A 26,857-nucleotide genomic window follows, 5' to 3' on the forward strand; every position below is an offset into this window, starting at 1 on the left:
ACTATGAGATTATACAGAAAAAACTGCAATTTATCTAGCTATAAAATATAAGGGACATTTACATTTATAATGTTTTGGTCTTATGTCATGTTAGAGTGGGTAGGGTATTCTACTTAATCAAAATAAATCCTATGTAGTTTCACTTTGAACTTGACATACAGGCCAGAGGAGATCTAAATATTACTTCATGTTGGGGGAGAGTGATTTAAAGTATATTTCAGCAATGATGTAAGGTTTAGATTTTTTTTTTTTGATAATTTGCACCATTTTGTCATGTTCCTTCCAAAAAAATGAATTTGATTTCTAGTGAAAACTACAATTGAATCACCATTTGCTTAGTACAAGGATATTTCTTTAATCCCTGAACAAATCCAATTAAATAAATCCAAGATGACTAATAACTTTACATCATTTTTTAAAAATTATATTTCTTTCAAGGACAATGGTATACATACTAATCCAGATGAAGTTTGTTATGTGGTAAACTGGAAGTTCCCAATAAGTATAAGGAAATTAAGAATTACACCTAAATAAATTTAAATCTACAATAACAATAATGTTGGTAAAAAAAAAATGTATATATATATACATTTAACATTTGCTCAAATGCTTCCTTGTTGACGAGGCCTGCTCTGACTTCCCTATTTCATTGTAGTTGCCATATCTGGCACGCCTCCTCCTACTGTCTCTGCCCAGCTTTTTCTAAAGCACATCTCTATCACCTTCTTATAAACTGTATAGTTTGCTTAATTTCTTTTTATTTTGGTTATTGTCTGTTTCCTCCACCAAAACAGAATTAATTCACTTATTATGTATCTTAAATATCTGAAACAGTGCCTGACATAAATAAACTTTTAGTAAATAATTGCTTAGTGAGTTGATAATTTTAGATATTTTCTCTAATTGCAATTATCCCTGCAATATATGTATATATATGTATGTGTGTATATATATACATATATATATATGTATAAACTATAATAAGAAAAGAAGCAAATAGATAAAGGTTTAAAGATAAAACTATGGCTTGTATTAATTTCATTGTAGGTGGAAAGATAAAAAATGGTTTGGAGCTCAAATTTGTCACCCTGAAAATTCTTGTCAGTGGAACTACAGAGTTTTCATGCAGATGATAGGAATGATCATTTGCTGCTGCTTCTGCTGCTAAAGGTGATAATGATCATGTGTTGCTGTTGAAGATGATAGATATTCAGTAGTGTCTCAGATTCCTGGAAATGATTTAGGAGAATTCATATCTAAGAGATACATTCCTATGCTACACGTAAAAAGAGATGTTTTCCGTGACTCACTACGTGACATGGCAAGAACGCTAACAGGGCTTCCTACTGGTGTCTGAAATAAAAGTGGTGGATAGATACATAGTCCATCAATCCTATACTACTTTCTGAAAATAGCTGAAATGATTTTAGAGAGGAAAAGGAACTGGGAAAAGAAAGGATGACCTCGAAAGGATACTGACAGTACATGGGGGAATGTATTTATCAGCTAGATAAATAGATTAGCCATCATTCTTATGTTTCCGTGATCATGAGCTCTAGGTATCCAAAAACCAATTTGCAGATACCAAAAGAGGAATTGCGTTACTAATTCTTTCCCTCCCAAATAAGCCTTAGTGTTATTCAAAAAGACACCTCAGAATTTTACTCTAGCTCAATGTCTAAACCTCCAGGCATCTTCAAATGAAAGAAACTGGAAAATCAGTATGCTTTTAATGAAAAATCTGAGATAATTGTTTTTCATTTATCTAATATAATTTGGTGTTCCTCAAAGGGAAGAGTTCAAAGAAAAAATATCTTTGGACAAATTTCAGCTTGTTTTTTATTAAGTGTTGTTTATTTGGGGGTAAAAATGTTTATTGCAAGAATTCAAGGGGCCTGGTAAGTACAGCAGTGAGCATGTTCTTAATATTAAGAATGAGGGACATTAGTTTTGCTAAAAAAGGAGAAAGCAATTCTAGAACATCAGACCCTCAGAACAAATATGGAAAAAATTATTTTAGCTTGTATTACAGAGGTACTATAGGCAAGTATTTTCTTATTGATTACTCTTCCCTTTTTCTAGATGGGGTGAAATTCAGTGGCAAAGCCCCTTTTAGTGTCACTCAGTCTTCACTTGACACAACTCAGTTGTCTCCTTCTACTCAACCAAATCCTGTTGTTCAGAGACAGTGTTTAGGGCTGGGGATATAGCTCAGTTGGTAGAGTGATTGCCTTGTAAGCACAAGGCCCTGGGTTCAATCCCCAGTACTGCAAAAAAAACAAACAGACAAAAAAAAGAAACAGTGTTTATAGATGAGATAAGCAGGGAAAGAGAGTGAGACTACCATACACCTTTTAAGAATCAGAAACAGTTCACAGATGAGACCTCTCTTTAAATTTCAATTTTGATTGACGTCAAAGACTTAGTTCCATTGATGGCAATACTTTATTGTGTTTCCATAAACATTTTTATTAAAGAAATTATTGACTATTGATGATATATTATCTCTCATGTATCTTTAGTTTTGCAATTTAAAAAAGTGTAGTTCTTCACATTCTATGTTATTGAAATATTATTTAGCCAATAGCATGAGCTTAGCCATGTTGGAAGCATCCATACTTTAATCTATCTATACTACAAACTTCCCACCCTACATAGCTTGTTTGAACACTGTATGTTGTTTCTTAAAAATCTGATCAAGGTATTCCTATGCATCTTCTAGAGGTATTTTCTTTATTTTATTTTATTTTTTTTTTGATGCTGGGGGATTTGAACCCAGGGCCTCATGCATGCCAGGCAAGCACTTTACTACTGAGCCACATCCCCACCCAGAGGTATTTTCTAGTAAAGGAACATGTTTATTTTGTCCCCAAATTTTTATGTATTTTAATTATGAAATATTTTATAACTATGCACACTGTAAAATGTAACAGTATTTTAAAGAATAATAAAAAGAATAAAATGGTTATATACCATACTTCAGCTTAATAGAACATAACAATTTCTAGAAATCTCCGTGAACCTTTATCTGATTCCATTTCCTTCCTCACACCATCACCTCTACATCCTCGCAAAGATAGCCATATTCCAAAATTTTGTATTAATCAGTCTCTTATTTTCTTTTTGGTTTTACCACTTATACTATTTAGGGTGTGAATTTTGCCATGGCAACAAATACCTGAAACATCAAAAGTTTCAATAAGCTAGATATGCGCTGGTATCATGGCTCCATATCAGAATGACCCTGGCTCTTTCTGTTTGTACTCGGCGATCCTCATTATTGAACCCTTTGGTCCAAAATGACTGTCTTATCTCTTTCCATCTATTCAGTAATCAGCTATCAGGACCAGCAAAGACGAAAGTATAGGACTTGTGTAGTTAGAATTTCTTTTCTTATTCCTCTGGCTTTAGGAATATTAAGATTCTCCACTTCTGTTTGAGTTAGATGTAATTTTCTAGGAATTCCTAGAAAGAATGGAAATGCCAAAAATGCCCAGCTATTTCTTTTGTCTACTTATCTATTTAACTTCTATAGTATTTAGGTATGTTTTAATTTGAAATATTTTTACTCATGCTTTTAAACATTTATTCAAGTAATCTTTCCAAAAATATTTTTATTTTATTAATCTTACAAGTCTTGCCAAAGACCCAAATGTACTTCAGAGAATGTCTTTTGGTGTTAAACCCTAAGTTTCTGTCTAATAGAAAGGTCTTTCTAATTTTCAAAATATGTTTTTGTGGTTATGGAGAGCTAGGTTGACTAATATTGTCTTTCTACATTGAGATATTTCTATTGGCTTTTTTTTTTTCCTGTGAGTAGTTAGCAAGATAACAGTTAAAGTATTACTCTTTTGTAAGCAATCTTTTCTCATTGATTAAAGATTTATGTGTGTGTGTGTGTTCTAGAATTTCATTTTGATAAACATAAAAATATATTCCTTCTGACTCTGTTTATCAATCTTTTCCAACAATTCTTGAGAATTCTCAGGTGTCATTTCTTACTATTCAATTTCCTAGTTTTCCTTATTCTTTCCCTCTGGTTTCCAGTTAAATCCTTATTAAGCTTTCTCACTTTATCTTCTAAGATTATTGACATCTCTTTTTATTTTCATTCTCCTTGTCTTGCTGGATTGAATTATCCATAATAACTTAGATTTATCTTCCAGTTCAGTTATTCTCTCTGAAGCTATTTCTATTTTGTTTTGCCTATTCACTGTTTAAATTCCATTTGTCTCTTTTTAAGATTTGCTTGATAATTTCACAATCTCTTTTCTGTGTTAATATTTTCAATCCCTTTTCTAAATTAATTAGACATAAATAAATTTATTTATGTTCTGTATCTAGTAACTTGAGTGTGATGTCCTTGTTGTCTCTCTCTTTGACCATTTTTGTTTTCTGATGGGTCTCATTTTGTTGTCTTATTTCCTTAAATGTTTTGTGCTGGTTGAAATGCTAGTTTTCTTTGAAATTTCTATGGAAATTATTGAGTTCGTGGGTTGCAACTGCATGTAAGAAGTTTTAGTTATATTATTGTTTTTCTTTGAACACACAAGTGATGCCACTTTATGCTAAAAGCCATGCTCATATTTTGGAATTTTCAGAGGACTTCATATTTTCCCTTAACTCAGTCTGACATTTCCTTGCCCTCTATTTCTATAAAGGATGGCAGATTTGCGAATGTTTTTCCATGTGATTCACTCCACACAGTTGACCTTGGGCATTATCTTCCATTGCAAATTCTCCTTGCAGCAATATAAACTGAAACCCTCACATATAAACCTTCCTTATCACTCCCTTATTTTAAATTGCATAGTTGTACTTTATTTGGATTCCTTACTTTTGTATTAGTTCAGTGATGCCTTTTAGAAGATGATTTTAATATTTTAAATAGCATTTTGTTTATTAACGTATCTGATTTGTCATAATTCTGAATCAATAAATCTGCTATATTATCTATATAATGATTTCAGTCAGTTTTACCACTATAGAAAGAATAAGGTTTTCTTCAGTGTGTGTGTGTGTTGTGTTTCGTTAAGAAACTGCTGCAAAGGAAGCTTGTTAATAGTTAACATTTAGGGTAGTATCATTTTGTAAATCAATCCTTGATTTAATTATTTTCAATATTGCTGAAAGAAATATAGTTTTATGAAGAGTTCTTAGGCCTTGAATGCTAAATTCTAAATATCTTCATTCATCTTACTCTTACTATATAAGCTGATATCCCAATTCACAATGTGTCACATAGTTCTTTAATAACTACAGTAGATATAAATCCTATTCCAAAGAGTCTCCTTGATCATTTAAATTTTATTACAATCCCTCTGTGTTGTTCAGTTTATTACTGCACAGATCTCCATTAGATCTTCATGAAAAGCTTACACCAGGGGGATGGGAAGAATTCTCTCTTAATGTTTTTTTGTGTTTCATTTGTGTATTAGTTTCATTTTGTGATTTTGCCAAAGAAAGTATATCCTTATAGAAATCATTTAAAACCTTGTGCATTTTATGGGAAGCTTGATTTAATTAGAAGTAATTAACATAATCTGATATCTGTTTAACTGAGCACATGGAAATTCAATATTGCAAACGAGGGAGACAGGGACCCAGTATCTCAATACCTCTGCGCCCTCTGGAGCTTCTACACTTTCCTCCCCTTTATTCTTTACATCATCCACCAACATATGAGTCTATTGTAAAGACACGAAGGTCAATCTATGCATTAGTTATTAGTAAAGATTTAATTTCTTGGTTTTTAAATTAAAATAAACAAATTGCATCTTTCATTAAGATGGTTAATTAAACAGGCCCATTTACCTCCATTTTATTCTGACTATCCATTAATACAAGAACAATAAACTTTTTAAGTCACAATCACAATTATATAAATATCGAGAGAAGAGATGGCAATGAAAACATTTTGGAAGTTAGAAAGTAAAAATATGGGTATAAAAAGATTCAGCTATCTATGGACATGAATACTAAATCAGTATTAAGGAAGCACAATAAATAATCAAATTTACATAGCAGCAGCCTTCAAAGTTTTTAAAATGTCAGAAAGTGGGAGTTAGAAAAAATTTGCTTATGTAGCACTTAAATCCCCACATGTCTTCCCAAATTCCACATGGATGCCACTCCTCCTCCTCCACCAAACAGAAGTCTAATCTTTAGACGTGCAAAAAGGGTAAGGAGAACCAGACAGCGTTCTGGGTCCAGGAAGGACATCACAGTTAGAGCAGGGGCTCTGAGTGAGGGCTCACTTGCTGAATGTCATGAACCCTGCCTTCTGGTCCACTCCTCCCCGTAACCAGGTCACTGCCCTCCAGGTGTCAGCAGATAGCAGATCAGGAGATTCTTCCCTGGGGAATGCACTCAGCACCAGAGAAATAACAAAAACATACTGACATTAGAATTTTTCAAAAAACAGGCCAGTCAGACAATACCACAGTGAAGTTCACAGCCAACAAATTCCAAAAAACATGTACAGCATCTCAAGCAAGTTTTCACTGCCTTAAATGTGAGCAAAAATTCCTGGATACCTGAAGAAAGCTTCAGGTATGAAAGAGTCCCAAACAAACAAAAAGAAAACAGCTACTTGCTGGAAACAGTGTCTATGCAAGAAGATGAACACATGAGAAAAGAAAATATCATTATTCAATGCAGAGAAGTAAATGAAGAAATTGCATTCATAAAATACAAATAGCATTCTATAAAAGAAACAAGAAGATGAAAATGTAAAATATATAAATAAATAACATGATACACAAATATATAAAATACAAATATGAAATGCCAAGATGAAAAAATAAATGAATGGAAAATTCAGTAACAAAACACAGAGAAACGAGATTAAGAAAATAATAGGAGTTTTAGGAAAAGAACAGAGAAATAGAGGATTTCTTGAAAATACATGGAATTTTCCATGATAAAAGAATATAAATTCTATCATTAAACACCTACTGGGTGTCTGCAAAATGGATGAAAAGTATCCACACGGGGCAGGTCTATTTGAAATCTCTGAACTTTCAGAATACCATGGGTAGAGAGGGGACCCTAAAACTTTTAAAAGGGGGAAAACTAATTCCTTTAAAAAGATACAAAATACTGAATGCTGAATACTTCTCTGCACAACACTGGAAACTCAGAGACCTAAGAAGAAAATGCCTTTAAAATCCTGAGTAACATTTATTTCCAGCCTTAATCAATGTACAGCTAAAATAGCAATAGAATAAGAGAATGTACTAACATCTATTTAGCTTTTTGCAGTTTTTTGGGGGGGAAAGGGGAGAAATGACAAGTTTTAGGAGAGGCAAGGAAACCCTGGAAGGAATGTTGCCTAGTCAATGAAATTGGTAGACTATTTAATGTGGTTAAGGTATCCTATCACCTCATTGTTTTCAGAGAAGATCTAAGTAACTAGGAACTATCCAGGACTTATCTAGTGGTATGCACTTTAAAAACTAAGCAAGTGAGGGAGAGGACAGGAAAACACACACACACACACACACACACACACACACACACACACACACATAATATTATTTGATGATTTTAATAGCACTCTAGACAGCACACTGAAATACTGAACTCTGCTGTAAGCAAATTCATGGTTCTGTTATAATATTAAGATGATGGACACACAAAAAAATGAGTACATTTGGTGAAGGAAGCTCTGAAAGAATCTAAATGTACACCACCTAAGATAATGTGAAATTAATTGTAATGCCTGAAACTGAGAAATCAAGATATGGCACATATGAATATTATTAAGGTAAATGCAAATAAATATCCAAAAATGACAAGCAGCTATTTTTGGCAAGGAGAAAATAGTTTAACAGAATCTAATGTCTTTTCCAATTATCCCTTCATAGTTGTTTAAAATATAACTAGAAACCTTGATTTTCTCGTATCACACTTACCCCAGAGAATTATTTTTTACAACCCTTGGAGATCACTTGTTTTACCCAGGTTGATTCACCTAAGCACCAAAGTTGGAAATGTGTAACTTGCCACTGAAATCTGCAATTATGACCACCAGGTGGCAAAAGTGAGTTATAACTGGGCCTGTGGGATTTCTGTTCTGACATATGATGATGTCATAGGATTCTGCATTTGGTCATATTCTAGTCAAAAAATTTTCAGTTACTTGGAAGATTTGGAAGGCATACTTGAAAAGTCTTAGATGTCGCATATGTGCATGGAAGAAGAATTAATGAGTGGCAGTATTGGAATTGAATAAAAACACAGTAGGTTACAATTGTGGTAGAAGTATGTTATTAAATGCAAAGTCTTAGATGTAGAGTTAAAAACTTACATAAGTAAAGGAAGGAAATATTGTAGCAGAGAAAAATTACTAAGAGGGAACTCATAAACATGAACTCTGGCTTCAAATGTGTGATGACTAGCATCATTTTGTTCTCCTGAAAATTAGTTTTTTGTACAAGGTCCTCTCTAAATACCTATCTACTGTAAAGTCTATGATTCTTTTACATGTTGATAAACACTTTCTTATGATTGTAGAAGATAAAAAATATATGAAGGTCAACTACCCTTAATAATTCCATGATTAAGAAATAACTATTGGAGCCCGGTATGGTGGCGCAAGCCTATAATCCCAGCCCCTTAGGAGACTGAGGCAGGAGGATCTTGAGTTCAAAGCCTATCTCAGCAACTTAATGAGGCACTTTGCAACTCAGGGAGACCCTGTCTCTAAATAAAATATTTAAAATGGACTGGGGATGTTGCTCAGTAGTTAAGGACCCTTGCATTCAATCCCCAGTGCCAAAAAAGAAAAAAGAAGAAAGAAATAACTATTGGAAATATTTTGACATATGTATTTCATTTCGAGTCTATTTCTAGGCACATACATGTATGTGGATATGCTTTCTGTTTTTAAAAAAATACATTCTGTATATTTAATTTCTCAGAAATCTCCTTACAGATTGCATGAACACTCTACTTATGACAGTGTTCTTCTAGGATAAAATACACATACACACACATGCATGCACACACACACATATACATAGGTGCACAACAGATTCCTCCTCTACTTTTTGAGAAATGTAGTCATTTTCCTGGTGTCCTATTTGGGTCCTCAGGGTCAGGGTCTAAGTTTCTAATCTAAATTATTTATTTCAACCTGTTCTTGGGCTAGGGCCAAATCCTTGGTCTTAGGTTGAAACTCCTGTCTGAGCAGAAGATTAAAGACTAATTTTCTGTAAAATTCACCTCTTTTTTTCATAATTTCAGCATCACTAGCCGACTCAATTAGTGGCTCATCTAGGGCTTACCTGAGAGCTGTATTTTTTGGCTCCGTGCTCTCTACAGCTGTCCTCAATCTTTAGTCCTTGCTTCAGTCTCATCTCTTCAACGAGTTCAGCCCAGCAATTACATGTCCTTGGCAAAAATAGTAAATCCAAACATAGGAGGCTCGTGTTTATTGTCTACATATTAAATTGTGCATCTCCAGTTCCTCCTCAAAAACACCTCCTCTTAACTTAAATTTGCATTATTATCTTTTAATGTTACCGTTTATTATGGAATTTGAATTTACTCTAAATTTTAATGCCTGCCTTAATCATACATATTTGCATAAACATCAATTTATGTGCAGTAGCATTAATGTGCATTAATCAGTGTATTAAAGGTGTTTGTATAGAAAACGTATAGTAAATCCATAAGGAATTTATTATTTTCTGTTTTGATGTTTTTTTATGTCTCTCAAGACATTTTAATCATGGTTTTATGTGTGCGTTTGTGTGTCTGTATGCAAATATTTGCAGGTCTGCTTTTATACGTTATTCAATTTTTCTTTAACTGTATTCTTACAAATTTTAATGTCAATAAGAAATTATATACACATTACCTTTTAAATGTCCATTCTTATCAATTTAATAATGTTCAAATTATGCATCACTTTTTGATTTGTTTGATGACTTTCCTATAGTAAAATATTTAATATGTAAGTGATAAATTTCAGTTGTCATATTGTATCACTCATAAGAATTTTTATACTTATTTTGCCATTCTATTTACATACCAGTTTTGCAAGTTTTTAATGGAAATTTGTATCACATGGAAAATACAAATCATTTCCATGTAAAAAATATGAGACAAATGGAGACATTAGTAAATTTATTCCTTTTGGATGAAGAGTAGATACCTCTGGGGGTTGACCTTTAAGTTAATTACAAAAGTAAAAGGTAAATTATAATCCAAAGCACCATCCCTGCAATGCTAAGTGTCGTTCCCACACCCATGATGACTTTTAGGGAGTAGTAATTTTTTCCTTATTGTGATTTTGCCAAAAGATTTTACTGTGCCAGTGTTACAGAGAGCATGCTTATCTGTATGGAGCAGACCAGTGATTCTATTCATTCTCCAGAAAAAAGAACCCTGTACTCCATTGACAGGCATGGAAATTGGTGTGGTCATTATGAAAGACACTATAAAGCTTCCTCAAAATATTAAAAATAGTACTACCATATGGTCCAGCAATACCACTTCTGGATATCCAAGAGAAATTAAAGCAGCATTGCAAAGAACTATCTGCACCCCACATTCATTACAGTACTAGTCACAATAGCCAAGATACAGAAACAACCTGTTAACTTAAGAATGGATGGAGAGAGAGAATGCAGTCTAGGTTAGTTTGATAACCTCCTCCTTATGGGTTTCCTTGCTCCAATTCTTGCCCACTCCAGACCTGCCCCTACATACTACAGCCTTAAAAATTATCCAAATGTATTTAAAGTACATATTAACACCCATATACACACATGCACAAGACAACAAGTGTTCTTAAAAATTTTAAACACATTTGCATTTTTTTAAGGTTGCAGTAAGTGTGGCAGGTCTGAAATAGGTAAGAATTGATGCAAGGAGTCTCATAAAGACCTTAATTGAGTAACTCAGGTCAGGGGTAAGGTTGACTTAGGCCACAGTGGCAGCAGTAGAAATACAGAAAACTGGAGAGAGTCCACACATTTTTATGCAGATAAAATTGACAGAAACCAGTGAGATGAGGAAGTGAATGTTTTTAAGGAGAACAAGCAATGCAGCACAGTGACTGAAAGTGGACTCCAAAGCAAGACTACTGGGTTTCAGAGTCCAAGTCTGCCATTTTAGGCTCTGTGACCCTGGAAAATTCATTTAACTTCTCTGTGCCTCATGTCATTTGTAACATGGTATAGTGCCATTACCCACTTCACTGTGTTATAAGAATTAAAATTTTTATCTGATTTTAATTTAGTATGTTTATAGCATACTAAGAACCACATAGTGCTTGTTACTATGGTGATGCTAATGCCATTGGCTTGTATAGGTAAATATGAAGAACTGGGTTTGAGGAAGGAACTCATGAGTTTTGTTTTGAATATTTTTGGATTGGAGTTTCATTAAAGGCATTCAAATTATATTGAACAGTCAATTGGATATATGGGTCTAGAAGGAGTCTGGGCTGAAGACAGAGTTTGGTGGTCTAATATGTCACTAAATCAGTGAAAACATGGTTTTTAAAGGAGAAACACTAGAGTGAGAAGAGACAGATGACTATAACATATTTCTGAAAACATTTAGTTTTAAGGAAGGATAAAGAAAAAGGAATTGTCAAAGGAGATGAAGTAATAATCAGAGATACAGAAGAAAAACCAGTAGAGCGAGATTTTATAGAAACCCAGAGATTACAGTGGGAAAAAAGTTGCTGACAGATCTTCAAAGCTGATCCTGAAAAGTACCAATGGGGTTTAGCAATGTTGAGGTTATTGATAATCATAGGAAGTATATTTGGGGTAGAATGGAGAGATAGGTTGAAGGGGTTAAAGAAATGTGGTGAGTGAATGTGGACCTTAGTCATTTGGCTGTGAAAATGGAGATGAGGTAGGGCAGTATTTAATTGAGAATAAGTTAAGAAGGGCTTCTTTTTTTCTTTTGCAAAGATGGCTTGAAAATTATTAAACATTGATGAAAATTCTAGTAGTCGATAGGGGAAGGTTTCTGAGAAGACCCAAGAGAGAGTTTGGAGGAGAGACATTGACACCAGTATGTCTGCAGAGAAGAATGAGAGGTGGGGCAGAAGCAGGTAGATCTCGATGGCACCATTGCCTGCTGATTTCTGTTAACTCTGTGAAAGCAGGAGGTAAAGCTACCTGTGAAGTGTGAGAAGGAACATCGCGAGATGTTAAGACAACCAGGGGTTTTTAATTTTTCTTGTGGAGACAAGTAGAGTAACTTGGTCAGAGAAACACAACAGAGGAGGGTCAGTGTGATACAGCTGTTGACATTTGTGACCGTGAATGTAGGGAATACAGTCTGCTGTACTGTGTGAATAATTTTCACCAACAATGGTTGTCTGTTCAGTGGTAGACATGATGTCTAGAGAACCAAAGTTGGAGTTCTGATAAATAACAACTATTCAAAGAAAGTCAAGGCAAAATTTAGAGTTTGTTAAAGAAGATTACTTAATGGGCTTACCATGGAATCTAAGTTGGATGCAGAGCAGAGTTTATAAAGGGGCAAACCAATCCAGTAGGAATAACTTGATGCTTCTGTGACTAGACTTGCCAATGGTGTTGGAGAACTGTATGCATGGTAATAATTCAACATGAGGGGAAAAGAAGAAACTGTGGTAAACTGCCTGATTTCTTAGTGAAAAGAGTGGTCAAGTAAGTCATTATAATATCAAGCATGCACATTGTACTCCCACAGTCCAACTACTCAAGACTTGAGAACAAGAAAATTTAAAAAAAAGTTTTGATGTTTTTTAAATTATTTTTTTATTTTTACAGATTGCATTTTGATTCATTGTACACAAATGGGGTACAAATTTTCATTTCTATGGTTGTACACAATATAGATGCATATCATTTGTGTAATCACACATGTATATAGGGTAATGATGTCTGTCTCAGTCCACCATCATTCATACCCACGCCCCCTCCTCCCTCTCATTTCCCTCTACGTAATGTAAATTTCCTCCATTCTTCTCTCACCCCCCCTATCTCCCATCCCCATTATATATCATCATCCACTTATCAGGGAAAACATTCAGCCTTTGGTTTTTTGCAATTGGTTTATTTCACTTAGCATGATATTCTTCAATTCCATCCATTTCTCTGCAAATGCCATAATATTATTCTTCTTTATGGCTGAATAATATTCTATTGTGTTTATATATATATATATATATATATATATATATATATATATACCAGTTTTTTTTTTTTTTAATCCATTTATCTGTTGAAGGGCATCTAGGTTGTTTTCCAATCTAGCTATTGTGAATTGAGCTGCTATAAACAATGGCTGCTTTACTGTAGTATGCTAATTTTAAGTCCTTTGGGTATAAACCGAGGAATGGGATAACTGTGTTAAAAGGTGGGTCCATTCCAAGTTTTCTGAGGAATCTCCACACCAGAAATCCATATGAAGTAAAATGAAATTAAACCTCTATCTCTCATCCTGCACAAAACTCAACTCAAAGTGGATCAAGGACTTAGGAATTAGACCAGAGACCCTGCACCAAACAGAAGACAAAGTAGCCCCAAATCTTCATCATGTTGGCTTAAGATCAGACTTCCTTAACAAGACTCCCAAAGCACAAGAAATAAAAGCAAGAATCAATAAATGGGATGGATTCAAACTAAAAAGCTTTTTCTCAGCAAAGGATACCATCAATAATGTGAAAAGAGAGCTTACAGAGTGGGAGAAAAATCTTTTCCACATGCACTTCAGATAAAGCTCATATCTCCAAAATTTATAAAGAACTTACAAAACTTTACGCCAAAAATACAAAGAACCCAATCAATAAATGGGCCAAGGAACTGGGCAGACACTTTACAGAAGAAGATATACAGGTGATCAACAAATACATGAAAAAGTGATCATCATCTCTAGTAATTAGAGAAATGCAAATTAAAACAACTCTAAGATTCCATCTTACTCCAATTAGAATGGTTATTATCAAGAACACAAACAACAAGAAAAATTAAAAAACAACAACAACAACAGTTTTATAGTCTTAAACAGACTTAAAAATGAAGGAGGCTGGGCTGGGGAGACAGCTCAGTTGGTAGAGTGCTCACCTTGCAAGTACAAGGTCCTGGGTTCGATCCTCAGCACTGCAAAAAAAAAAAAAGGAGGAGACTATCCATGGAGAAATTTGGAGTACTTCCCCACCTCAGACCTCCAAACCACCAAGAAAGAGGAAAGGGAAGAATCTCCCCCTTACCCTGGTGAGACAGATTCTGAGAAACCACCTCCTGGAGAACTTGATATCTATACCCTAGACTCAGAAGAGGTCAATGGATTTGTGTTTAATACACTCTTGAAAAATTTGAAAATGAAAGGTCATGGTTGACTCTCCTTACCTAATGGAGTTTTAGCTATATTTTCACTGACAAAAGAGCAGAAATGTCAGTTTCTCCTGGACCAGTTGCAAGGAACCTGGAGGGAGGGAAAGTGGTATGGTATTTGGTGTCATTTGATAGACAAATTCCTCCAAAAGGGCTTGGTAAAAAGAGATCCATTAGCCACATAGAAAAAGGAGCAATTTTATATTCTTCATTCTTTTTCTTTCTTTCTTTTCTATTTCTTTCTTTCTTTTTTTCTGTGTGTGTGTGTGTGTGTGTGTGTGTGTGTGTGTGTGGTATTGAGGTTCAAACCCAGGGATTCATGCCTGCAAGGCAAGTACTCTACCACTGAGTCATGTCCCTAGCCCCAATTTGATGTTCTTATCTGATGATAAGAGTCTCTCAAAAACCTGTAACAGTGCTTATGAGATGGAGTCACTTTGAACATCCCCCAAGTCTGGAGAGCACTGAAGACTAAAGCTATATCTTAACTAATACACCAGTCAAATATGGCCTTTCCTTATCTTTACCACCCTCTCCTGATCCTCCTCATCCCTGTCACTACAAATATGGAGGCTTTAGAAGTGAATCCAGCAAGTGGTAGGAGTCAGGAGAAAATAGAAAAAGCCAAACTCCCCAGCTTTCTTTTAATTGTGAACTCTCATGCAGGCCTGACCCAGAGAAGGTTTAGCTAAATTGGGGCTTTTGTTTTCAAATTAGGCTTTGTTCATCTCAACTACTGAAATGAAGCTGTTTTTTTTTTTTTTTAACTAAATAGACTGAAAATTTATAATTGAATGAAATAACTGGAAATATTGATTCTGCCCTGCATTTCACCATAGGGGCCATGAGAATCAAACCAACACAGTGCGCTGTTGGTGAGAAAACTAAGGAACTTGATATGGCTTACACCCAAGGGAATCCTAAGCAACACACTTAAATTTCCTGATGGAAATTCCTAAGTCAAAAATGTTCGGTTTCTGGAGTGATATCCTTTGGACCGATCCTTTGGGGATCAGCCATTAAAGCACCATGGTGGGGAAACTTCCAAAAAGGAGGTTGAGAAATTTACTGGCCATGAGAAATTTACTGACCAACAATAATAGCAGAAGAGTGGTGAAAATATTGGAACTCATGGTTAAAAGGAAAGAGAAGAAGGAACATTTGAATCAGACATAAGAATGAAGGATGAGGGAATGAATAAAGTTAGGATTGTCAGATATTTCAGGGTTTCAGTTTAAATATATTTTATCATTACATTTCTAGGGATAGAAAGATAAATGCATTATTAGTCAGCACAAGATGCCATAACAAAATAGCACAGTCTGGGTGACTTAAAGAGCAAAAATTCATTTCTTATAATTATGGAGACTGGAAATGCAATATCAAGGTGTGTGTCAGGGTTAGTGTCAGGTGAGGGCTCTCTCCTGGAGTTGCAGATGGCCAACTTCTCACTATATCTTTACATGGCTGAGAGAGAGAGAGAAATAAACTCTCTGCTGCCTCCTCTTATAGGGACCAGACCAGCACTCATTCTTTTGACCTCATCTAACTATAATTATCTCCAACAGGTCCCATCAAAGATAAGAATTAAATGGGATCAAGACATAGTCATTCCATAAGAAATGTTATTACTGCTTGTTATGACCACAAAGGGAGCGGTTCTTATAGTACATTTTCTTGTTGAACAGAACTCAGTCACTGGAGCAATATATCGATCAAAGAAGGACCACATGATGTGTAAGCTTATGTGTTTGTGCATTACTTACTCTTCTACCATTGGTGGACTAACAACAACCACTGGTACTTCCACAAACCTGATCTTCACTGAGCATTTCAATACGTAAGTAAAAATCATTGAATTGTAATTTAACAAATGGACAGTATATGAACTATAAAAAGTATTCTTATCTGACTCAGAGTATCCATGGACAGAGATGCTAAGCTGAATGAACTTGCCTTTATTTTCTATCAGGACAGTCATAGGTCTAGAGATCTCCCTCTGGATTGAGAGTTAAATATGCAGGACCAACCTGGTGAATTAAATTATGCCTACAGATTCCTCAGGTCAGCCAAGAAGAAATAACTCTTGGCTGACCACTCTGATCAAACAATGGGTACCTTTTTCATGGCAAATAATTCTGCAAATTGTAGTTTGCAAAAGTTAAAAAGAATCATTTGCGTGGGACAGTTTATGTAGGCTCTGGGGACTGAATTTAAATGATGAATGGTGAACAGAGGTAGTGATTACAAAAGGCCCAGCTTTTGAAATAAAAAATTTGAAAGATTAGGCAGTAAGAACTAATGAAACAATAGTTTGAAAGCTTTTATAAGAGAGCTCAGATTGATTCTAGAGCCAAGGTTTAGTTCAAGTACTAAAAGGATGTATAATTGTCAAAGTTCTAAGAAGGTTAATGGCATTGAGGAAGATTAGAAACAGGATTTAGCCTTTGTACAGAAAAATTAAGATTCAGAAGCAAGAAAGATATCCTCTAGGAAACAGATTCTACAGACTCTGCAAACCTTCTGACATTATTTGCAATATGTTGTGCACTATTTTCTCCAAGAAATGCAAGACTCAATGAATGCCAATCTGCATTCAATCTATGAAAGATTGAAATCTTATATACAAAGAACAGAAGTAAAGAAGTTTAGATTCAGTATTGCCCATACCTCCATGTATACTAATTGTCTTATGAACATTCAATCAAATTAGGAAGAAGTATTTGAAAAGCATTTGGTTTATAAGTGGAAGACATGAAATTCAAAGTATCAGAGGAGATATATTCAATGTATACCCTAATCCAAGTCAGGAAATGAACCTGACCCCTTCCTGAGAGCTAAACTTATATCCTTGATCATGAATTCCTCAAGTAAAGAGTTTCTACATCTTGATCCTCTCCACAAAGTTTATTTTCTATCATTTAGACCAAATTCTAATTGTCTTATCTTTGTTAGAGTTAGAGAACTGCTGGTTTAGACCATCTCTACACAATGAAAATGTTTTGCTAACTATTTTTCCTAATTGTGTGATGTAATTCACCTAATCATAGATATTTGACCAAATTTTCCTTTAAATTTAGAAAATATTTAAAATGTACTGTGAAATTTTGTGTTTTTTCTTCAAAAGGCTGTCTTTACCTTAGGAATTAGATGGCAATAATAATAAGGAAAACCTCAAAGAGTTAGGAAAAAAATAAAAATATCCCCTTTTGGTAGAAAATATCAGTTCTGAGGGAGAGTGGGAATGACCATCTGTGAACAATGCAATAGATATGATTAAACAAGCTGGATATTTAATGAACTTTTTCTTAAATGCTGACCTTACAAAATGCAACAGAATCCCAAAGTAACAATGGAACAGTGTGTACTTGATTTTATTGGCAATGTTATAGAAGCTTAAAACTATGCAAAAATATTATATTATTTGTTCAGGTGTTTGGAGCTGGAGAGAAATTGCTTTTATTTACAAATCCACTCTGATAATTTCACCTTTTTCTCTTGACATTGTTTGCCATCTGTTGGAGCAAAACCAATTATCATTTTGTACATATGTACAAAATGCACATGTTTTTGATATCCTCGCTGTGAAAGAGAGGTATAAGGGTGATTAAAAGCATAGACTCTGGGTTTAAAATGACTGAGTTCAAATCCCAGCTTTTCCACTTACCAGCTAAGTAACTTTGGACAAATTACATAAGCTCTCTGAATCTGTTAACTTTCTAGAATTCGTAGGAAAATAGTATGATCTCTCTCTCTGCTTTGAGTTTTACTTGAATCAATAGCACTTAAATAGTGCAGGCACAGAGTGTGAACATGTGCTCAATAAATGTTGGTTATTATTACGAGAGATGAGAACACTGAAATTCAGCTTAGGGGTTTGAGGACCAAACCAAGGTCAGTCAGATCCCCAAAACTGCCTCCTTAAAAAGTTATTTTCCCCCCAAGATAGCTGAAGGTATGCCATAGAAGAAGGCTGCAGCTGTGTACATCATTGATCATTAGAGAAAATTTGTGCACTTGATTTGGAACAATCTTAAGAAGTGAATGCCACGTTCATGAAGAAAATGAGAGCAAATAATTCATAAAATCAAAGTACCAAACATCTGTAACAGATTTTTTTTTAAAGGGTGAATAGTCTGTGTATGTTTACACAGTTTAGAGTAGCATTATGTGGACTGATTTGTATTCTGGGAGTCTGGAGACGGAAAACCAATTAGAAGTCTATTACCAAAGTACCGACAAATGATGAAAGGTTAGTTGTGAAGTGACAGGAGGATTTAGACTCAAGACACTGCATAAGCACAAGGTCATTAGTAATTAAGTGTGAGTCTTTTAGAGGAAGGAAGGGCTAGATGTTTGTTTATATGACTGCCTAGACAGTGATGCCATGAACTTCTAGAGAAGAAAGGGGAGTAGTAGTTTCACTGGAGAAAATAACGAATTTAATCTAGACAACCTGACATGGCCTACCCACAAGAAGGTTTTTAGCAGACATTTGTAAACACATTATTTAAGTTAGCTATAAACTGGGGGGCTATAGGAGTCATCTTTTCACCACTGTGACCCAGCTACCTAACAAGCACAACTTAGAGGAAGAAAAGTCTACTTTACCATCATGGTTTCAGAGGTTCAGTTCATGGTTAGCCAATTCCATTGTTCTGGGCCTGAGATGAGGCAGAGCATTATGGCAGAAGGGTGTGGTAAAGGAAAGCTGCTCAGCTCAAGGCAGTTGGCAAGCAGAGAGAGAAAATTAGGCACCAGGGACAAAATATAGACTTTAAAGGCATGCCCCCAATGATGTACTTTTTCTAGCCACAACTTACCTGTTTACAGTTGCTACACAGTAGAGTATTCCTCCCAAATTATTAATCCAGCAAATGGATTCATCCACCAATTAGTTTAAAGCTTTCATAATCTAATAATTTCACTTCTGAATATTCCTGCTTGTCTCACACGTGAGTTTCAGGGTCATATCATATTCAAAACATAATGTTCCACCCCTGGTCCCCAAAAGCTCATGTTCATTTCATGACCAAAAATGTATTTAGTCCATCTCCAAGAATTCTCAGTCTTAACAGTTCCAGCATTGTCCAAAAGTTCAAATCCATTGTCCAAAGTCATCCGAGACTCAAGTAAACTCTTCAGTTGTAAGCCTCTGACAAAATCAAAAAGAAGTTACATACATCCCAAACCAAAATGGCACAGAATAAACATACCCATCCCAAAAGGGAGAAATAGAGGCATAGAAAGAAGGGATGGGACCAAAACAAGAGTGAAACCCAGGTGGGCAAACAAGTCCTGTAGCTCCATGTTTAGTATCTGTGGTACATAGTCATGAGATACAATTTCCACTTACTTAATATAATTGTCACTTACAGTCAACATAACCTCTCTCAGGCTGGTTCTGCTTGTATCCAGCTTCTTTCCTCAGCAGACATACCATGTTACTGAAATTTCTTAATCCAGGGTGTCTCCAATGCAGCTTTGGCTTCCTTCTTGCAGCTTCATACATCGCCATCTCCTGAGCAGCCTGAAGGAATGCCAACCCTGCTACATTTTGCTTAGCTTCCCAGGCCTTCCCTTGAAATCTGTCTATAAAAGCAAACATTAAATTTTTGAAATGGTCACATGGGGGGTGGGGGAGTTAAAAGACTCCAGTCAGACTCTTAGAAAATATTGATAAGAACGAAGGTGAGTAAAGTTAATCAGGTAGGAGGAGAAGCAGGAGCCCGTGGTGTTCTGAAAGTCGAAAGGGAGGATCATTTTCAAAATGAAGAATGCGTCAGGACGGTTATGGTGATAGAGGAGAGTCAAGTTGGTTGATGGCTGAGAAAAAGCTTTCAGTTCTCTGTGGTGTTCTCTACTGTGTGAGCAGGTTCAGTGGAATAGCAGGTAGTGAGGTCAATTCAGATGAGAGGATGAATGAGTGAGTATCTAGTGGAGAGGGGAAGCCAACAAGTTACTCTTTCAAGTTTGACAAAGAAAAGAAGAAAAGAACATGCAGAGTATGACCAGAGGCAGAGTGATTTTTTTAGAACAAGGGCGAGAGGTCAGTTTAGGTTTACATCAGGGGAAGGAAACTAAAAACAGAGAGATACCTGTTTTAAAGAAAGAAAACAAAAAAAAAAAAAAAAACCAGAAGAGAGCATATTTGTCAGAATAAAGAGTCAGGTGGGATCAGGTGGGAATGGAATTCAAAACACGGATGGAAATGCTAGCCTTGGGAGAGAAGGATATTTTCTCCTTGGTGACAAGAGGGATGAAGAGAAAAAGAGAAAGCAGCAATTTCAAATCCTGTAGAGACATCCTCATTCTACATGTGAGGATGCAGAGGATTATATTTTAAGTGGTGGTTATGAGCAATCCAAGGATCTGGGAGGTAGAGACACATGAAATGTCTCTTTCATTCCTTTTTCTTAAAGTTGTCACAAAAAATTGCATATTTATGGAATACCATGTGATGTTTGATACCTGTATACACTCACATAATGCTCAAATTAAGACACGCATCTATATGTCCTCAAATGTCTATCATTTATTTGTGGGAAAAACCTTCAAATTCCTTTTTTCCTGCATTTTTTGAAATACACAGTACATTTTCATTATTTAAAGTCAATCTTATAATCTAATACCTGTGGCACCTAAATTCTGAAAGTCCTAAACTCCCCTGTGATTAGTTCACTATTCACCTCAACAAATCCTTAGACATATTCTTTATTCCACCCACTGTTGTTGTAATCTTATAGGTTTTTATTGGTTCTTCCATTAGGAAAATCCTACTTGGTCAATGCTCTCTATTCCATCCCAGTCTGCTCCTTTCCTAACACTATTAATAAGTGCCACACTATAATTAGCCCATTTCTTCCTCCTCTAATTCTTAAAAAAACAGCCAATGGTGTCAACATATTTCTTTGCTTGTGTGGTTATTATACCATTGGAAACTCTCTGCAGTTACTCCCTAACCACCAGTCCTCTCTCCTCTTATCATAATCTATATTTACATTTCTATAAACTTGTCTCCTGCACTCGCATGCACCACCATCACCCTTGAAAATGACAGCCTTGTAAAGGCCAAATGAATCATTGTCTTCTCCTGTTTAGCCCTTAAGGGGTAGAGTAGGTGATCAATAAACACTGGTTGAGATGAACTCTGTCAAGATATACAGGGAATATATAAAGTACTGATTGTTCTGGGGAATTATCTAAACAATTGAATAACATTTTTCAATCAAAATGAACTTAGGAAGAACAATATATTATTAGGGACAATTACTACTTTCATGGTACCAAAGTTTTGATTCACCAATACCATCCAACCAGTACATCATCTATAATTGAAATACACATGAGTAAAAAACTTACCAGAAAAAAGAATGGGAGACTATGGCAAGTAAAATTTCATAGCTTACTGGTTATTAAAGTATACTATTCAGTTTATAGATGTCAGTTGTGAAATCATGGGTATAGAAAGTAGCTTGGAAGAAAGTACTGTGTGTTAAATAACAATACTCCCTTTTATCCAAAACCTCCAGTGGATGCCTAAAACTGCAGATAGTACCAAACCATACAGATGATATTTTTTCCTATTCAAACATGCTTATGGTAAAGTTAAATTTATAAATATACCATGATAGGAGGTAAACAACATTAACAAAATAACAAAATATAGTCATTATAACAGTACTATAATAAAAATTGAATGAATGTAATTTCTATCTTGAAAGAGTTTAAAAATATTAATAGTTTTGGATCATAGTTGACCATGGGTAACTAAAATTGTGGAAAGCAAAGCCACAGACATGTAGAGGACTATACCATAGGTTCATAATGTAGGCGGGTTAAAGGAAACCTGTTTATGCTTGCCCTAAATTCAGAGCCCATCTGCCCACCTCTACTCTGTGCTAAATAAAAGGAGAAGGTAAATCAATTACCTAGCAATAACCACCTTCAAAGGTTACCAGAATTTTCCCTTCATAAATGAGCAATAAACAGTTCTCAGAAATAATTTCTCTGGAAAATGCCATAGAAGACATTCAGACATCACAGAGTTTGGACTTGAACTTTGGCTCAGATTTCAAACCTACTGTCTATTAGCTGTACCTTGTGAAGGTCAGTTTCCTCATGTGTGAAATGGGAGCAATACTAAGACTTATTATTGTAAGGATTTAAAGACATGGTGTACATGTGACCATAGTAGAGAGCCTGGCACATGGGAGAACTTGTCAACGATAGGAGCTATTGTTATTGCTGCTGCTTCTACTTCTGCTATCATTGTTAGATATCTAAGCCTGGCTTCTGAATATTAAGTAGTTAATATTAAAAAAAAAAAAAAAAAACCAAACCTCTGGAAGCAGACAAATCCAAAACTAAAAAGTGGCTTTGTCTCAGAAACAATCAAAATCCTCATTAATCAATAGAAGTATAATCAGTGCAGAAACTAGCTTATTATGGGACTTAATGGCCAAAATCTGTTACAAGGTTGTAAATTTCCATGACTACCTCTATTCTTTTGAAGCCATTTCTTTGTGTTTCATTGGTATTTCTGTGTATTTCATTGATCATAAGAACTGCAATGACAATGTTATCTTTCTAGTTGTCAAAATTTAAGCACACATATGCTTTAGGTCAAAGCATGCCTCCGTGTAGGTGCAATCATTTCTGCAGTTGTTTTGAAATGTCCTTAGAAACTTAAAGTTGCATTCTGACTGTGGATACTTCATAATATATGTGGAAATTTCAATGTTTATAGGGGTTGAGAACATAGTGCCAGTGCTTTAAAGAAGAGTTGTGTTTTAAAATAAAATCTTCCTGTGTTGAAAAATCCAGCTTGACTGTTATCTGTGACCTTGAGCAATTCACTTAACCCCTTGAGACTTGGTTTCTTCCTGTGTAAAATGGAAACATAATGCCCTGATCACAGGATTTTCATCAGAATTAAATGTGCTTAGTTCATCTGCTCATTCCTAAACTCTGTCTGACCTTTAAAACTGAGCGTGCCCCTCTTTATGTCTAAATTTCCATTTACTCCATAAATTATCATACCCATTTCCATGGCTTGTAATACCACCTACACACTATGATTGCCAATCTCATATCTCTGTCCCTGCCTTTCCCTCTGAATTCTAGACTCACTTCTCTAGCTGCATATCCAACATGGTCCCTTAGAAAACTAAGGCCATATTAAGTTAACATTCCCACAGGAAATTTTGATTAGTAACTTTATATAAATGCAAAAAATTGAAGAAAACATTAGAAATCTTTCATTTTGAATACTATGAAGTTTTAAGTCTTTGCATCACTTAGAAACCCTCTTAAAGTAGAAGGAACTTTCTAACATACATAAATTTGCTACATAAATGTAATATGAAATGCTTCATTTATTTATATGGTCTTTTGTAAGTAATAAATGAAAGGTATAATTTAAATAAAACATAACTGAATATCTATATTTATGCAAAGGTTTTTGTATTTTGTGATTTGAAAAATATTAAAGCATATGTTAATGATATTTTTATTACTTTTGTATGTTTTCTATATTTTTCAGATTTCCAACTCTGTTGTTGCTTTAAAAATGTTAAAAAAAACTTTCCTAAATTTCCTGTTGTTTTTCTGTCATTGTAAAGTGATGACTATATGAGATTTTTATTGGTATTTAGACCACATTTTTAAATAATGAATGTGAGATTACCAAAGAAACTGAGAGCATATTTTGTTTCTGTTGTTTTGCTCTTATGCAAGTTAAAAAGTTGACAGTAACTAGAAGAAATAAAGAAGAAGTTGATGCTTTTCCCCAAACATTTTTACTGTTCTCAGATGACCCAGAGTTATTCCATTTGACTGAACCCCAAAGCATCATCTGGATCTAGAAAGAAAGGGCTACTATATGGCTCTGTGTTTTGGGACAGAAGAAACCAAGGAAAAAGCAGCTATGAGAGGTGGCATGGGCTGGATCAGAGATCCTGCCTACGAATCAAGAAAGCCCACTTCCAAAGTGAAATGCTAATAGACAATTCTGTTGATTTTCACCAGTTCCTAAGTCTGCTTATTTGGCTTTCTTTACTTCTATTCTGATTTGAGTAGTAACAAAAAAATAAATACACCCTCCCTATGCACACCCATTCCTTGTGCATTTAATGAATGTCAGTACAGTGCTAAAGATGGAATGAAGGGAACAGAGATCAAAACATACCCACTCTTGCTTTTCTGGGATAAGCAGTAATTATGCAGTTATAGAATCAAGAAAGGAGACAGGGCTGGCCACCGTGGCACACAACTGTGATCCCAGCGGTCGGGAGGCTGAGGCAGGGGAATATCAAGTTAAAAGTCAGCCTCAGCAATGGCAAGGTGCTAAGCAACTCAGTGAGACTCTGTCTCTGAATAAAATACAAAATAGGGCTGGGAATGCGGCTCAGTGGTCAAGTGCCCCTGAGTTCAATCCCGGTATCCACTCCTTCCCTGCCAAAAAAATAAGAAAGGAGGCAAGGAATACAAATAACTACTGTGCTTAATGGTGAATACATGTCAGGACTTCCTTCTTGTCCAGTAGCACAAGAAACATGTGACTACTGCTTCCCAGAGACCATTAAAAAAAAAGGGATTTCACCCCTGCCTCCTCTGAACGCTTCTCTGTATTTTCATACAGACGCTATCCTGATTGTGATTGCCTCAATTTTGGATCATGGTTTATGCTTTCCTTCCCGGTTGCTATTATTCTTCTACTCTTGTCCTGGATCTGGCTTCAGTGGCTTTTCCTAGGATTCAAGTAAGTCAACTTTTCATGTTAATAAAATAAACAAAGGTGTCCTGGTTCGGAGTTCTTAGTTCCTGTGTAGTCCTCTTTCATATATGCCATTCCTGGTGCTTTTCCACATTTCTCTTACCCACAAAACTGACATGCATGAATACATTTTAAAGACAAGCTAGAATCTCATTTAAACAATGTTGGCTGTGGAAAAGAGTCTATATAAAGCATCCAGGTGTCCTTTGAGTCCTAAGTCACTGAGATATGTATAAGCCAGAAGGGTATAAGGAACTCATTATAATGAGGACTCAGTCCAACTTGACAAAGTGGAGATTTTAGAAGTTTTGGCCCTCCACTTGACTCAATGTCACTGACGTCAGCAGGTAGGTATCAGGGGGAGAGGAGTTGGGTTACTAAGTTACTCTCAACAATAGCATGCAGGGTTTCCTGCTTCTGGCTAGCACCAAAATTGAAACCAGCTCCAACATATAAAGTAAAATGAAGATCTGAGAATGTTCTCTATCAGATTAGGGACTGGGAAACCAGGGATAACGCTGTGGCCTCTCACAAGCCAGACAAATGATCTTTGCAAGTCCTGACCCAGTCCCAGTCTCAGTTCTTCAACTGTAAAATGATAGAATTCACACAAACCAATTCCAATACTATGATCTAACACACCTGGGTCCTAGTTGAATACACAGTACCAAAGAGAAGACACACTGATCAATAAAGAACTTCTGATGCCAATAAAATATCAAATATATATATATATATGAATTTATACTATATGTATGTATTTATATATATAATTTCAGCATACTACTTTGGCTAGGATTGAAGCTGGTGGCTCATAACCACCAATGAGTTATATGACTTAGATGACAGCTGGCACTGAAAATTATGAAGGGCTTTCTCAGGAAAACCTAAAACGCAGCCTGTTTTTTCAGTTCATTTAGTGATGCTCCAAAACAAAAGAAGAAATAGTTATATAGCAAACCTTGAGGGATTTTTTTTCTTGAAAAATGAAACAATTCAAATTTATTTTTGTGGAGTTTTATTTAAATCATTTCCAGGACCTATAAATAAAAAAGCATATTATTCACTAAGACAATGAGGCTGAAGTCAGCTATTTGTAGTTCTTTTGAAAAGCAAAATAGTATGGTGGATGTGATTTCCTGCCTATGCCCATGTTTTCCAAGCCTAGTAACATAAGGACTGACACTCTCCCCTCTCAATTCTTCCTGATTTTTCTCCAGAACTGCCCAATTGTGTTAGTAGTGGGAAGACGGTACTGATGATTTAACAAAAATAATTCTGCCCAGATTGTGGGAGCAGCGTGTGGCAGTCCTCCCGCTGAAGCAAATGTGTGGGATGTCACTGACTTCAGCAGGTGGGCATCAGCGGGGAGAAGCCAGCGGATACTCGGTGCCCCTCCCAGGAAACCCAAGTCTTTGGGGGGGAGCCTCTCTAGTTGCACAGGTGATAATGCCAGACCAGGGGACAGGAATTCTGAGCCAAAGGAGAAAGGCTCCAGTCACAGGCCCACAGCTGTTTTGCTCTGTTGATGCACATAAAGACTTTATAAAATATATGTGTAACCATTATCATTATGTTAATATAACCTACAACTCAGAAAGGAGAAATTAAGAAGGTAAAGGAAAGGTATATTAAAATACATTTCTTATGAAGGAAAAAAAAAAAAACCCTATGAAGTACATACATTAGGCAAAGCCCATAAATCATGATGAGTGGCAGGTTTGAACAG

General features: G+C 35.4%; 1 protein-coding gene across 1 annotated transcript in view; it reads left to right on the forward strand.

Moving 5' to 3' along the window:
• Positions 1 to 26,857, forward strand: part of Slc13a1 (solute carrier family 13 member 1) — a 78,264-nt gene that overhangs the window by 34,780 nt on the left and 16,627 nt on the right. Inside the window, exons 7-8 of the mRNA XM_047562335.1 lie at positions 16,040 to 16,191; positions 24,994 to 25,113. Of these exons, the coding sequence (XP_047418291.1) occupies positions 16,040 to 16,191; positions 24,994 to 25,113 (272 nt within the window). The remainder of the gene's footprint in view (positions 1 to 16,039; positions 16,192 to 24,993; positions 25,114 to 26,857) is intronic.

This window comes from Sciurus carolinensis, chromosome 8 (assembly GCF_902686445.1).
Source record: "Sciurus carolinensis chromosome 8, mSciCar1.2, whole genome shotgun sequence".
In the NCBI taxonomy this organism is placed as follows: Eukaryota; Metazoa; Chordata; class Mammalia; order Rodentia; family Sciuridae; genus Sciurus; species Sciurus carolinensis.